This window comes from Chlamydotis macqueenii, chromosome 14 (genome assembly GCF_036417535.1).
Source record: "Chlamydotis macqueenii isolate bChlMac1 chromosome 14, bChlMac1.mat, whole genome shotgun sequence".
In the NCBI taxonomy this organism is placed as follows: Eukaryota; Metazoa; Chordata; class Aves; order Otidiformes; family Otididae; genus Chlamydotis; species Chlamydotis macqueenii.
In genome coordinates, this window is record NC_141569.1 from 18,887,567 (window position 1) to 18,903,523 (window position 15,957).

At 43.5% G+C, this 15,957-nt stretch overlaps 1 protein-coding gene across 4 annotated transcripts in view; it reads right to left on the reverse strand.

Annotated features, from left to right (window-relative positions):
* P4HA2 (prolyl 4-hydroxylase subunit alpha 2) overlaps nucleotides 1-14,952 on the reverse strand; it is a 28,806-nt gene extending 13,854 nt beyond the window's left edge. For all 4 annotated transcript variants that reach the window (XM_086758715.1, XM_086758714.1, XM_086758711.1 and 1 more), the window contains exons 1-7: nucleotides 14,934-14,952; nucleotides 14,166-14,269; nucleotides 7,147-7,246; nucleotides 5,357-5,453; nucleotides 3,561-3,712; nucleotides 1,909-2,046; nucleotides 440-679 (exon numbers count right to left, since the gene is read on the reverse strand). In XM_086758715.1, the coding sequence (XP_086614841.1) occupies nucleotides 440-679; nucleotides 1,909-2,046; nucleotides 3,561-3,712; nucleotides 5,357-5,453; nucleotides 7,147-7,228 (709 nt within the window). In that variant the 5' untranslated portion in view covers nucleotides 7,229-7,246; nucleotides 14,166-14,269; nucleotides 14,934-14,952. The remainder of the gene's footprint in view (nucleotides 1-439; nucleotides 680-1,908; nucleotides 2,047-3,560; nucleotides 3,713-5,356; nucleotides 5,454-7,146; nucleotides 7,247-14,165; nucleotides 14,270-14,933) is intronic.
* Nucleotides 14,953-15,957: the final 1,005 nt, after the last annotated feature.

Here is a 15,957-nt window from a genome sequence, read left to right on the forward strand (position 1 = left end):
TAAGATCTCAGGCAAAGTATTCTTCTGGCATCAAAAAATACCTGCACAGTGGAATAAAGAGGAATACATGAAGTCAGCAGGACTTTATAGAAAATACAGCACCACCTAAATCTGTGGTAGCCTTGATCTGCACTTGAGATAAGTCAGGCTTTAACCATTACCGAACATATAATCTCAGTACACTGAAGCAAAGCACACAGGTACTTCAGTCAGACATACATTTGGGCTTTGGGTAATTAACAGCATGGACTATAAGACAGCCTGTTAAAGATACTTCATGTATGAGTATGTGTATTTTTCCAAGGACCTATGTTTATTGTAAGTCATCTGGCAGGACACCCTTCCAGTCAGCTCACCAATACGCGTGGGCCATGACTGTTCTTGGCTCTGCTGCTGGCAACACTCCCCAGCGCTAGAATAGTGGGGGTTTTGTTCTTACCAAGGGATATCAGGCGTCTGGTAAGCTCCATGGCTCTGTGTAAATCCCCAAACTGGAAAACAGCATAGCTGAGATAATCTAGGATCTCCACTTTGCTGACAGTTGTATCCTCCCCCTCGTCGTGCTGTTTCAAGGCCTGTTCCATCCAGAGCACTGTGTGATAGTAGTCTCCATCATTGTAAGCAGTCTTCCCCATACCAAAGCAGTCACCTACTGTCAAAGAGGATCTATATTTTGTTCCTAAAAACAAAGAGACAGCTTTAAGCAATCCACATAGAAGCACCTTTGCCTTCAAATACATGGGGCACATTAAGGAATATCTGTAATACACACTTTTATCACCCAAAAAGGCTTCTAAAAACAATGCTTTTTAGGTTCTGTATCAACTTGATCACCTTCACAATTAAAGATTACATTATCTCATAATTCTTTGGCACTAATTCCTTTGGAAACCAAGAGAAGTTTAACACAGAAATTACAGTGTTAAGCTATTGTGTTTTCTGTTGTAGACAAAGGCAAAGCAGACAAGCAGCTCAACAGATTTTACTGAACCTACAAAATTAACACTGTTCTATGTTCAGAGAAGCCTGGCCATATGCAGAGCTAGCTTGCTTGCTCTACTGGAGATGTATACTTGTGCACAAGCAAGCTGACTGTCATTTAGACAAACTGAGTATCCATTTGACTGTAACTGCATACTGATTTCCAATTGCTCCAGCTCAGCAGATGCACAGATAAGCCTAACTTTAATCTAATTGTTAATAACCTACATATAATAACTCAAACTGTTTTGTCAGCTTATCTACCCACACTCTAATGAAGTCCATTCAGCTTGTAAACTGTTACTGAAAGAGGCTGTGGTTGCTAGCAAGTTTCAATCAGCAGCAACAAACATTTATCAGGACTCAGCTGCCAAAACACTGAAGCATCCCAATATATCTGTGTACTTTCCAAAACATCTCTGTGGCAAAAACTATTAGACCCCACTTCCCAAAAAGAACAGAAGTTATTCAACCAAAGCTTTGCTGGAAGACTAGCAAACAAGAACAGATCCAACCTTTCCAAGAGCCATCAGAGCAATGAATTACGGAGCAGCTCCTTCCCTTGCTCGTAAGTGATTTGGGACAGACCCACGGCGTGTGCTTACACAGTAATCAACAAGAAGAAAGTGTGTCATCCTTTGTTGGTTTGGTATAGCGATTACAAAAATAATCATTTTCTTTTAAATTAATACTAATTTTAAAATTCTACTTGAGCTGGTCACTGCAGACCTTGGCACCCTGGCTCAGGTGGGAACAGCCTCAAGATTGTTCTCAAAGTGCTGCAGTAGATACGCTCTCAAGCATTAAGCCACACAGACTTGCAGCACCATGGTTCTTCCTCATTACTGAAAAAAAGACTTTTGGAGAGAGTTTAAGGATGTTACCATTTCCTTCCTTTTAAAGCAGAGGAGGCCTTTGTGTACTCACCTGGTAGGTTTCCTCGAGAGAGAGTTTCAGGATCCAGTTTGTAGGTGTCCTGCAGGCGCATCAGAGCCTTCGCAGCGCCAGTCTCATCTTCTTCAGTTGGAAAAAACTGACGCTGAATTGTAAGATTTGCAATAAAGCCTTTGTAGTAAAAGGAAAAGATGTTACTTCCAGAATTCAAGTGAATATCAGTAGTAGATTAACACAGAAGAGGAAACATCTGCTTTGCCTTGGGAACTAAGATCCAAATAATCCAGGCTTAAAGTCTCTTATTAGGCTCTCAAGTTACAACAATATTGTTTTCTGCCTCATTTTAAGAAACACGGCTCATGAACAAGAGATAAAGGATAAATAACTAAACTCCTCTGTTTTCTTGTGCCACGGAATTACTAAAGTACAATGTGAATCTAGTGAGCTCCATTCTCCCCTAAGGTCTCCTTCCAGTAGGAAAACTTATCAGCTTTCCTCAGTTCTCCTGCAATACCCAGAGACAACTGCAGATCATCATACTGGACAATGATTTCAGACTCTGTACTTCAACCTGTAAAGCCGTAAGAGCTTTTCAAATCTTAGCTCAAGGGACAGAGACTCTGATCCACAATTCCCAAAGTAGGGGTAGGACCTTACTGAATAAGAGGCTTTTAAACCTGACAAGTAAAAACAAGTGACATTTAGAAATAAAGTTAAATGCACTACAAATATATCAAGGCTGTACAGCAGGTTGGTTGGGCAGAAGTGGGGACAATCAACAGAAGGAAAACTCAGCCATTTCTAATCATACAGCAAACACAACTGGAAAAGGAAGCCTTTAGAAAAATAATTAATGGCAGAAGTACTCAATAGAATTGAGTATTTTATTTCCATCTCGGATTACTATTCCAAAAGGCAATAAAAAATCTTGGCTGGAAAAAACTTTCAAGTACCTAAACTTTAGCATATACAGAGTAGAAAGAAAACATGCAATGTTCTGCCTGAAAAACAGCCTGTTCTCCCTTACTTTCAAGGAGTCCAGTAAAAATAAAACTGCATTTAAAAAAAAAGAAAAACAAACAAGCTATGGAAGTAAACACAGGCAAAACCCTGACAATATGATGCACAAGCAAAGATTAGTACTGGAGACATTTAACATAGAAGGGTAGGTTTACAGAGTAATTGCATATCACCTGCCAACTGTTAATGCTGGGGCTGCTATGAATTCCTTCACCAATTCCATACGGGTCTTATTTTGATCCTTAAATCTTATCTACCGACCAACTGTGACTGCCAAGAGAAGCAGCAGACTGGGAAAGCAGATGAGTAAGTTTTTATGTAAGATGAACATAAAGCTCAAGACTAGGCATAAAGCAATAGTTGCCAACACAGCTGACCACTTCAGTATATCATATTCTCCCCCTCGCCCCAAACAGCACAAGCCAAACAAAACAGGCCTAACGCAGATAACAGTTTCTGAGTCTTGACGGATGTGTCTCAGTGGGAAGTTTCACTCCGTTGAGTAACCAGTAAACAAGAGGCAAGTCATTAGTTTAAGTTTCAAACAAACTTGGCAATAATACTTAAACCGCAGCTGAGTGTGCAGCTTTGCAGAATGCAAGGAGGATAAGCAACTGTGGTGTAAGGCTACCTGCTGCTGATGCCTTCTCCTCTGTACTCCTTACCATTTGTTGTATCCTGAAGAACCAGGTTCTCCAATTCCAACCAGTCAGTATTTAAGCGCTTCACCAGCTTATATGCATTTACAGGATGTGCCAGATACCCTTCTGGATCAGAGGCTGATTTGCTAGTCAGTACATCCATTTTTTCAGCCCAGCTGGAAGGAGAAGTGTATGTCTCAGAACATTTTATGAATGCATGCTTTCCTTCTTAACTCATCCTAATTACACAGCTAGAATCCATGTATTGCTGCTTTCGCCATCAGAACCAGCTTTCAAGCTTCCAACTTCACAAAGGTAAAGTGAGGTACAACTGATTTTTTTAGCCTGTAATCTCAAACTCCATAAGTCATGAACGAACTATAGTAAAAAACAATTTTACATAAACATAGGTAAATATTGTCAGACTACTTGGCTTCTCTGCTATACTGTGATGTTGCAACACAACAAAAGTAAATTGGTTTTTCCAGAGATCCTTTGCAGGGATATCAGATTAACAACATATATTAAGACCAGTCTCACCTGCACTCTTTTTAATTTAAAACTCTCACTACTTCTAATATTTATTTTGCAAAGTAATAAATACTTTTAAGTTCTAGTCTCTTTATTCACATCACAATGTGCTTTTTAATCACACATCTCTCTGGAACTAACAAAATACTGAAAAGTGATACCATATTCAGATGATCAATTTAGCACCTCTGGTACAAAGCACATGCTTCATGCACTAGCAGGGTGCGAGGGGTCAAGTATTGACACAGTAGTAGAATACTCTTGCTTACAAATACACCAAAATACAGGCCAGCTGAAAACTTAACACATTAATAAAGCACTTGCATATATCAGTCCATGAAAAAATACTTATTTTTTTGAACAAAGACCAGTTTATATATAATTGAACTAACATTTCCTCTAACAATACTTGAGGAGGAGATTGCTTTTCCCCCAAAGGGCAGCTTTTTAAGAAATGAACATTTGTGTATACAAGCGACAAGGAATCCATATCATTTCACTTACTCAATAGCCCCGTCCCCACCCTACATCGCTAAAGGGAGATAAAACTGCTACATACAGCCTGGAGTTTAGAAATTTTGGAAAGCATGGCTCTATTTACAAGCACACAGCTCTTCTGAACCTGGACCTCATTTAGACTGTTCTAGTGTCACGCCCTATTAGATATTGCTTTCAGCAAGATAAGTATTAACTATGGGACACAGAAAACATCAGCTGTCTGCACGAGCCTTTCAAGTGATCTGAGTAATCAGGATAACATCAGAGAAGTGCTTTGGCCAGGTCAGTGACTGAAGAGAACAACGCAGGAGAGCTATCCCCAAGAACAAAGCCCATACGGGAAGGAAGCTGGAGATTTGCTGTGAGCTCCACTAACCCGTGGAGCTGGCACACTTGGCTGTTGTTTCACAGCCTCAGCACTGCTTACAACAGGTAGCACAGAGCCCTAGCACCCAGCAGCATTTAACTCACATGGACAAGGCTGCTCTTTGACATGACTAGTGTCTTTTCCACAGGAGCACTGGGATGGTGCAAGGACAGGGAAAAGTGGGAAGAGCCTAGCAGAAAACAGTTTCTAAACAAGCAAAGTCTAAACAATATCTGAAGCCAGGCCCCCTCTCCGCAGGTTTATGGGAATAAGTTACAACCAAGTTAGTACCTGTGGTCTCACGGTGATTACCTACTGAGGAAATGCTGACAAGACCTAGCAGCAGAGTGGTGACAAAGGTGGCTGCAATTGAACACAGATGAGCCATTCTGTCACCCTTCATTAGACAAACCTCTTCCCCTACCTTTTAATCTGAGAGAGCTTGTTCTCTTCTGCTCGGATATATTCCTTTAAAGACTGTACCAAGTCTTTCTCTGCGTAAATCAGGTCTGTCATTTGACCTAAAAACAGTATGAGCAAGTGTTAATCAGACCTAAAGCAGTAACCATTTCTAACAGCACAGAAGACAGACTTCAGATGCTCCAGGGCTATTAAAACCACCACAAAGAACAGACAAATTAAGAGCGTGCACCTCAATGTCTCCAAACCACAAAAGCTATTATACATACAGGTCTGGCACTCAAATGCTTCAAGGGGCTTTTAAAATCCCAACTTCAATGACTCACATAGCTTTGCTGTGCCCCTTCCACTGCCTCTGAATTACTTTTAGTATCACAATTGTACGCAAGACAATCAAAAGAAAGGTTTGACATTAATACAGTTACTGAGCCAAAGCATCTGTTCTACATATGGATACAGATTAGGTCACACTAAGAAATTATTAGTCTAACCACTGGCATCGCTTAAAATTACAGCTTTTCAAGATGGGTAACGATGGAAACACAACCTAACATTAAGTACAGAGGAATTTCAGATTAACGTTTATAGACTGACACACACGCTCTCTCTCCTGACTAGCATTAGTGGAAACTGGGCTAGCACATCCATCTTAATTGCTATGACAAACTTCCATTTTCAAAGACCAAACACAAAGACCGGATGAGATTTAACAAATGCAGCCACAGCTTTAGTTTCAGCATTCCAAAGTAATTATTAATGAAGCATGATTAAGCAGATGGAAGTCAGCAGTCTGTGGTATTTTCAGAGTTATGAAAGGTTCAGAAATAGGTAAGCGTAACAAAAAAGTGATCTTTCACAGTAATTTTGTACAAAAAGCTATTTAACTTAGGGAAAGAGAGAACCAGACACATATGTAGTTAAATGCTGTTTAAGGAGCATGTGCTGGGGGTTGGTAGTGAAACACCACTCTGCCTTGCTCTGGCCGAGCTGTTCCACACAGCGGTGCAAAACAAGCCACCAGGAGGTTTGAGATTTGCCATTCCAAAACACAGCTCCACTGAACTCAAGGGATATTCTGGAGAACAGCCAAGACATAGTTAATCAATCTCTATTATCCCTACAGGGGGTAAATCCCTCACAGTATTCCACAGGAAAACATGAGACCAAGTCACAGCAGAAAACTCAGTTTGTGCTTATTTTTAGACTCTACCACATTCACACACTGTTGTATCACAACTATCAGAACACAATAACTAAATTGTCATCAAAATATATCTGTTTTCAGGATTTATCACAATGTGGATTCTTCAGGATTTACTCAGGTCTTACAAACCACACATAAGGTAATAAGGGGATATTAGCTTTTCCTTCCAATACCCAACTCTAGCTTTTTGAGAAGACAGGAGATTTCAGGTTCTGTGAAATAAATTATTTCACATATTTATCACTTAAATTCTCTTCGTAAATCAAATTCAGGACTAAGCTTTTTAGCATAAGGTTTGTGCTGTGTTCAAGACTACAACAGGTGCAAAATTCTTAACAAAACAGTCATCTTCTACTGACAGAGTCCACAGAGAAACTCGTATCACGTTGGTGACAATGTGCTAAGTTACAAATTGCACTGACGCCAGGCTTGCAATGCAGAGTAGCACCAGGGATGCAGAAGAGCAGCTTTTCCTAATGCAGATAGTGTCTGACAGGGCCAAACAAAGCAGGCTATGTGCTTCAACTGCAAACTTTAAATTTTGCCAATCACATGAACTGCATCACATCACGCATTGGTTCTTTCCATACCTATGGAGGTGAAGAACTCTGCTTCTGTGGGCCAGATCAAGAAAATGCAGGTAAAGAACACCAACTGCAGCCAAGGCTTCATCTTCCAGCTAGCTCAAACCTGTACAAACTAAAAGGGAAAAAGAGGATTAAGAATTATTACTTTATTTGTGAGAAAAACACCCGAGGCATTAATCTCCATCTTCAGTCATTTTGTCCTCAAGAAAATGATTTTGTATCCTTGAAAGACTGGATTCTAATCAGTAAAGCTTGAAAAAAGGTCTTATTTAACCACAGGAGCTGTTACTTAACAGTCTCAAATACCATCTGGTATACTCAGATTTACATGGAAGACACTACAGTCCGTGGAAGGCCCACATGGACACAATATATTTGTCCACTGAGACAGTGAGAACAAGATCTTCTGCAAGGGCAGCTCAATGCCTTCCACGTCATGCATAATTATAGGTGGAAAATAACAGAGTATACAAAGTTGTATTACATTCCAATGATAATAAAAGTCTAAATTAAATGGTCAGACTTGTAGCATGCCATGAAACTCAGTTATATAAAAACTGTCTAGAAATATAAATAGTGAGAAAGCCAAATGAAGAAATACAGCATTTCGTAGTGTCAAAGTGGCAGCAATGGCTGGAAAAGTTGAAAGTGAAATTTCCAACTCTGCTTATTCAATATGCATCATGCCAGCACACTGGCCTCTGGGCACAGCCCTGATGACTTCTGTATTTCAAAGGCTGTGCCAGCTTCAAACCCAGGTCCTTGAGATGGAGACTGAAAACAGACTGTTGTGTTTCTAAAGCACAGCCCACCAAGGGCACGGCAGGGAAAGTCAGTCTGCGCAGACAGGCAGGCAAGGTCGTAGACAAGTGAAGTAGGGGATATAAGACCTGTACAGATGAGTCTTCTGGGAGCTGTAATTCTCCTCATAGATCTGATGGCCAGGACTGCCTCTTCCATGGAATTTAAGAGGAGCCTGCACTTTGTTCAGGCCACAGCTCACTCCAGAGCTGCCTGTTCTCTGAGCAGGAACAGCCATCACAGCCAGCCCTCGCATAGGAGCACTGCTGCTCAAACACCAAGCTTGTAACACCCATGCGCACAGCATCAGAAGGAAGATGACAACTGTTTACCCTAACACAAACAGCAATTATTCTTTTTCTCCTACCCATTGTAACTGGGTAAACTGGCAGCTGGAAATGACCACCTGCAATCCACTCTTACTCCAAATACATTAAACAACATGCAGCTATTTGAGGCAAAATGGAATAACTTAAAACTGATGAGAAAGGGAGACAGAAGGGAGAAGGTAAGTGAAAATACATGGAACACCCATAAATTTAAAGAAATTTTGCAAGTGGGAAGGTATTAAGATAATTCAGGGACAACTCTAGCTCATGGTTCCCCTGGGCTCCATGTCTGCCTGCACAACACGAGACAGGAGGCGGCAGGCAGATATCACACCTTCCTTCTGGGTTTTCAAGCCCACAGCATGATAAAAGCCCTCACCCTTAGCTGAGCTCACCAGTGCCATGGGCAGACAGCAAACACACCGTCAATGATCCTACAATCACCAAGATCATCAGAAATAGCTCCACTCTCTGCTATGTATTATCATATGGCAAGATGACTGTTTTTAAATTATTCTTTTGATTGCTTTAAAAGACTATAGGAGGCATCAGCAACATCTACCACAACAGCCTGCAACCGTGAGTAAGCAGGAAAATGTCTCACAGCATCACAATAAGTCTTCTCCTTTCCCTCCTCTGTTTCTCACCCCCCTGCAAACCGCATATTCCCAAACCGCTTGTTTAAGTAGGTCCAGAACTAGTACATGGGTAATCTGAGAACCGAGTGAAGCTGAATGAATAGTACCACGCAGAAGTCTGCCAATAGTAAAAGCCACAATAAGTGATGTAGCAGAAAGCACAGCAAGTCAGGAGCACTTGGGAAGTACATTAATTTGGATATATTAAGCCACAACTGTCCATCTGCATAGTCTGTTGTCATTTCACAGAGTGGCTTTTTGGATGCACTACACAAAGCCTGGCAAAACAATTACAAGGGAACTTTCCAGTTAAAACAACACAACTCTACATTCTCCGCCCTGCACCTCCTCACCATGTTCTCTCAGGGCTGAGGATGTCTGCCAAGAAGAACAGTTACTACAGCTAGCAGCTTGTCTTTATAGCAGATCTTTAACAGCTTTGCCATCCTACTCAGACGTCCTTGAGTCAATAAACAGAAACCTCGGTAAACAGAGAAGTCGGCTCTTGCTTGAACAAGCAGGACACCTGGCTGCGGGGTTCTTAAATTGTTTGTACACATTCTTTTCACAGCTGTTACTCAGAAAAAAAAAAACAGCACAAATAATGAATTACAGGAGGCTGAACTTAATGTTATAACCACATTTTTGGACAGCACAAGCATATGTGCTTACACACACATAGGCATGCCCACCCCAGCATAGCTAAACCACCTGCTAGCAGGGAGGGAAAGAGGCAGAAGGGACTTCAGCACCTCCTCCCTCAATAACGAGATAAATGCTCATAAAGTCAGTGTGCTTTATTCAAATACAGAATGGAAGAACTTAGTTGCAAAGAAGTGCCAGATAAGAAGTCTGTATAGGACAAACACTGCCTACATTCCATCTCCTTTCATTTAAGTGAGAATAGTGACATTTCTCTGCAACAGATTGAGAAGGCTTGTGGCTTACAATAACCCCTCCATGCAGGAACGGAGCAGGCAGTTTGTTCTGCAAGACAGCCCAGGACAAACTGCTCTGGCTCCTCAGGCTATCTCAGGTGCCATCAGCACAGGGACCCTAAGGCCATGGCTCCTCAGGTGAGCACTTACACCACTGCCCTACCTGAGAGACACCTCACTGTACTGAGAAGCCGTTCCAGCAGCATGGATAGAGTTAAACCTCCCTGCAGACAGTAACAGATCTTAGTGCTCTGCTCCTTTCCTTCTCCCACCTTCCCCAGCCAGCAGTGCTGAAAAGCCAACCAAAAGGATATTGTGCAAACACTTCTGTAGGAGTGTAAGACCTCAGTGAATCACTGCTCCCACTGGAAAGAGCGCCGTCAGACTTCACTCACAGAAAGAAAAAAGGTTCTTCGAGACAAAAATAGACCAAGATGGAATTTTTCTTCAAAAGTTAGACTGAATTCTTTATTAAATAAGCTTTCTAAAAATTCTTAATCGAGAAGATATAAAACCATGGACCTGACCTATAAAAGAAGAGTTACTTGCACATTTACTAGGGTCATCAGTTTCTCACTTACCCTGAATTTCATATCCAGTCATAGGGGATTCAAGCCAGCTCCCAGACAAGCCAAAGGGAGAACTTTTTTCAGGTCAGAAGAGGAAACAAATATCTATTACTTGTCCAGTCCCCTTAGGGCTCCCACTTCCGATCAAACTGATCAGTTGCAGTCTCCTTTGTACGCTGCAGAACAAGAGCATGTTCTTCACAGAGCCCTCTTTCAGACAGGAGACAGCCCACCTACCCACACCTGCTGAAGCCAGAGGGACTAAAACCATGAACCCCTCTCCCCAGAAAAGAGCCTCCGCAAGGGCCATTCAGTTGGCATAACAGCGTATAAGGGGACTTGATTTAATTCTGCAGCTTTTTTTTAAGATGTAATAGTAGCAGCACATATGATAGGTAATCAGAGATGCGAGCTACACTATCTGATGGCTGATCATTCACTCCTGATGTCAGTTTTCATTCTAGATAAGGGTGTGCTCAGAAGAACAAAAGAAATAAGAAGAAACCCTTCAATTGCCTGACAATCTAACTAAAAACAGGGACTGACAAAAGCAAGTCCTTCATCCAGGCTCCAAATTTGAACAGACTTCTTATGCAGAAGAATTAAACTAAGTGGAACCAAGGTAAGACCAGTCTGTGTACTCTCGTTTTGATCACATCAAGTCCAGAAAAAAAGAAACCCACAGTATTCCTCCACTCCACCACTTAACACGATAGTGCTCCCTTTGCTTCAGGCTTCTCCAGGGGAGGGATGGACCTGGGGTGTGATTTAGCTGCTCCAAACTGCTGCCAGCAAGGTCACTTCTCTTCTCAAAGAGTGGGTGGGGGGAAACTTTCACAGGGTTAATTTCAGTCCCTGTGCATGCGTTTCTTTCTACCTCTGTACTTCGATCTCCAGTCCACAAAACTCAGATGAGTTTACCTCGCAGCCACTCCAAGGTAGCTCACATTCAGTATAACAGTGCAGTTGGATAACAGCTAAACCAGGTGTAACAGATAGCTCAGAAGTGAAAAGAGAGCACTAGACATGCAATACTTCACTGATCCATACAAAATTAGTCCAAAACCTGCGTAACCATCACTGGTCAGCAGAATGCCAACTCGCCGCTTCAGAATATGATCAGTGCTGAGCACACAGCAGAAGTCACTGCTCTGACAATATCGTTGGTCATCAGACATTGTTTCCTTCATGACAAATTTTAATTACTCCCAACAGATCTAATTTTCTATTTCTTCCAGGTTTGAGGGGTGGGGGGCAGGGTTTATTTGTTTGTTTTTTTTCCCCCCTCAGAGTATATAGCAATGGTTTCTTCCAAGCAATTAGGACAGACTACTATTCCCTAGTTTGGTTGGGTTCTTACAGACCTATACCCACACTTTGCTACAGAGTAATAAAGTTTCCAAGATAAAAGTATCATAACTAGATACTATTCAAAATCCAATTAATATACCATTTTCCTGACCCATCACAATGTAACAACCTACAAGCTGATGACACAAATAAGGGTTACAGCCCACCTCCTCTTCTGTGCTTGCCTGCACTATTAAAGACACCTGGAAAATCACCACTAAAGTAACTGCTTCCACATTGTATCTAAATTTAAAGTATCATGGTGAATCCTAAGAAGCAAATCACTACTTCAAAGTCACCTCAGGCCAGAGATGGGTTCTTGGTGCACACACAGTTGAGGCCCCACATGCCAAGCTCTGAAGAATGGTCCATCCTCAAGCAGCACTTTGAGGTTGGACTCTTGGATGAGACAGGTTGGTTTGGGATTTCTCAAAACACCAGTGCTCTCCACCCACTGTCTTACTGCTTGCAGACACAGCAAGAAGTACTGAACTGACTGCTCAGCTGGCTTCATCCCCTTTCCCCTCCACAACTGAGCTTCAAAGGTAGCCAACAACTTGCTATCAGTATTGATGGCTGTAGAGAAGGCTAATTATATTTAAGTGGAAAATAGGACAAACAAAAAGCTGCAAGATTGCTTACACACTCACTTAGAGCCGAAAAATGGGCTGAACTGTGAACAGATTTTCAGGATGTTGCCAAGGAAAAGCTTCTCTCAATACCTCTATAAGAAAAGCAGCCATAAAAAACACCCAGCTTGTAGCTGTATTTCAAGTCTTGCAGATTAGCCTGACACATTACAGGAGCTATAAAACTATTTTTAAATGATTGATTAGTAAGGAAAGCATATCAATTTTATCCTAAGAAAGCCAACCTTCACCACCAGCTGAAGACTCTGAAGCAAGTAATTCAGGGCTAAAATTCCTTATCCACATGCACTCAGATGCTCCAGAGTTCAACCACGCCTCTGACCTGTGGATTTAAACATCTGCCAGTGCCCCACCCAGGCCGCACTGTCACAGCTTGAACCCCATGTCAGGATTCACGACACTGCCAGTGCAACATACATTTACCTCACTGCAAACAGCTAGCTCACACCCAGGGGGACACGAACAGCACTGCTCCCCTGCAGCACTAGCTGCCTCCTTTTAAGTGAGCTCTTTTCCCTCTTCATCATCAAGGAACTGCTTCCCAGCTCCTTCCTCCCGTACACGCTGGGTTTACTGCTCAAAACAGTTTATGCCAACATCACTACCTTTCTTGCCAAAGGGCTTCATGTGCATCTGAAAACAATTATAATTGCCTAGCAAATAACACAACATGATTGCCTTGTATTTTTCAAGGCAAGCCAAAAGAAAAGGAGGAAAAGCTGTTCGTTTGCACGCATTAACAAGGATACAGTATATTCATGCAAAACTGCAAGCATTTCTTCCAGCATAGAATGATTTGTTATCCTTCACTATAATAATCTATAAAGCTATAGCCTATAAACTACATGCATTTCAATTAGCTCCAAACTGTTTTGTTTGTTTTTTTTTTTTAAACCATAGCAAAGAATATTTCTTCTGCGCTCAAGCGGGCAAGAAAACTCATGCTACTCTAAGGCACAGCAGATCTGCTTGCATCTTACGCTGCAGCACCTGCAAGCTCATCCCACACGAAGCAGACTAGAGTCAAATCCCACAGTTAGTGAAGACAGCAGGATTGCATGCTCTTTTTCCCATTATGTTTTTCAGCATTAAAATTTAGACTGCATTTTACTGTGCAAAGCCCATAACTTCAGTATACTTAACATAACCTTCCATATGCTCGTACAGCATTAAAAATCCTTCTGTTCAGAAATAATGTTTTCTTATATAAAAAGGGTCTACCATCAGTGAACTGTTTATTTCAATTAATACCAGCAATTAATGACAGAAGTATGGGAGTTAATTACCCTAGGATCACCCTAGAACGTGTCCCCTACCATACTCTGCATTCTAATTTCTCAGACATACAGAAAACCATACACAAAAATCAGAACTAGTCATAGGAAAAATATCTCAGTTTACAGCTTGCTTCTTTGGAAGTTTGCCAAGATGCACAGCATGGAAATTATAAACAGACTGGGTTCCTGACTGAAATCTAGAATGAAAAACTTCTCATACCAAATGGTAAATCATGCTCCCTCTGCTGTTACTGTCTTGGAAACACATAATTATATTCTGGGCTCATACTTCCTGCACTGGGAAGAGCTACATTTAAAAGAAAAAAAATCTCAAGAAATTATGGCATAAGCAAGAAGCAAAATTCTTGTCTGTTAGTGTCATAGCAATGCCAATTTACAACTGTAGAATAAGGTTCTGCCTGTAAAATACAACGGGCAGTTACTGGTTGCTATATGTCTTTACAACATACCTGTGGGATTGTTTCCTAAGTCCTTAATGCCAGAAAGCTGAAGTATCACCCTGGTGAAGACGTCTGCAGTGGCCTTTCAGCTCAGCTACGCCCTCACAGAGCACCTATAAAATTAAGGGACAAGAGGTTTTGTTACAAAAAATGTCTTTTGGGAAAGCCTATTTTCTATACTAACTACTGAGGAACTACTAGGAATACCAACAGAGCCAGGCAGTGCCAGACACAGCCGGTATTTACACAGCCTCTTTCCTCCTTGCTTCCAGGTTACAACGATATGCTTTGCTGCTTGCAATAAAATTATTCCTGGCTGGCCAAAAGCATGTTTTGCATTACCATGACACAGCAGGCTATCACAGCCCAGCTGAGCTGCGACAACACCCTGGGCAGTGCCTCTGGCTCTCCCGCCAGCCCACCCTGCATTCGCACGACCCTTTTTCACCAAGGCGTCGGACTCCGCGCCACACCTGCCGCACACGGCTGCTGCGGCTCACCCGCACCTGTGGGCTCTGACCAAAACAAGGACAAGCATTTTTTAGAAAACAAATCTCAGGTTAAGAGGAAATGAGATAGAACAAGTGGGGTTTGAACAGGTTTATGAAGCTTCAGACATCACTTGCTGTGTCTCAAAGCACACGTACAGCGGTTAACGCAGCTGACGCACAACAAGCTTCCCACCTTCTGTGATAACATGGGTCATATCCAAACGCAGAGGGCAAGGAAAAGTGGAAGGAGCCCTTTCACTTTTCTGGCAATACCCATACTTCTGACCTGCTTACAAACACCCAATGATTTTTCTGAAGTGTCATTTTCGGCTTTTTCCCCCCAGCTGAGCCACAGTTCCCCGCCGGAGGCCGACAGCGGGGGCGGGGAGGCACAGGACGGAGCCCGCCCGCTGCTGCCCGCAAACCCCCGCCGTTCAACCGGCACCGCGGCGCCGAGCTGCGGCCGAGCCCCCCGGGAACCGAAGACGGAGCCTTTCGGGGACCGGTCCCCGCCCGTCACTGGGTCCCCGCTCCCACCCAGCCCCGCTCCCCTGGCCCGGGCTCGCCCCTCTCCTCACAGCGGCCCCCGGGAGCTGCTCGCCCTACCCTCCATGACCCGCAGCCCCCCGCCCCGCTCACCCCGCAGCGCGCTGCCCCTCTCGCCGCGTTTCTAGAACCGGCCCGGCCCTTCCAGCCGCGCCGCCGCCCGCCCGGCCCCGCTCCGCCCCCGGCCCCGCTCCTGTTGAGCCGCCGCCACGTTTGAAGCCCCGCCCGCAGCCCGGCCCCTCCTGCCGTAATGCCGCGAGTAGCGGCGCGGCCCCCACCCGGGATCAGCTGAGGCCCCTCAGGCAGGACCGTCGGGCCAGGCCTGGCCTGGCTCCTCGGCGAAAAAGCGGATTCCACAGGGAAATTAAACACCAATTGTAAATCCTGCCCGCTCTCCAAAAACTGCCTGCCCTGCTCTGAAAGCCTTCCCCGTGAGTTCACTCTTCCTGCGGCTCCCGCACGGCCGCCAAGCCAGCACGAGTTGGAGTGTCCCCATCGCCTGACAACTTGTAAGCCTTAGGCAGCTGGCAGTCTCGCAGGGAGAAGGAAAATCAAGTTTAAAATGGGAAAGAGGGGAAGATCTCTGTACTGGAACATGATCAGAAGGTACGAGCAGGGTGTGACGGGTTGAGGAAGGAACAGCCGGACTCCACGTCGGGACGGGCAGCCTGCGCTCCGGCGAGGAGCGGCCCAAGCCCCCGCTGTGGTTTGTGGGATCACGGCACAGCTTCGGACAAGGACGGGCTCAACGGCTGAGGCATGGA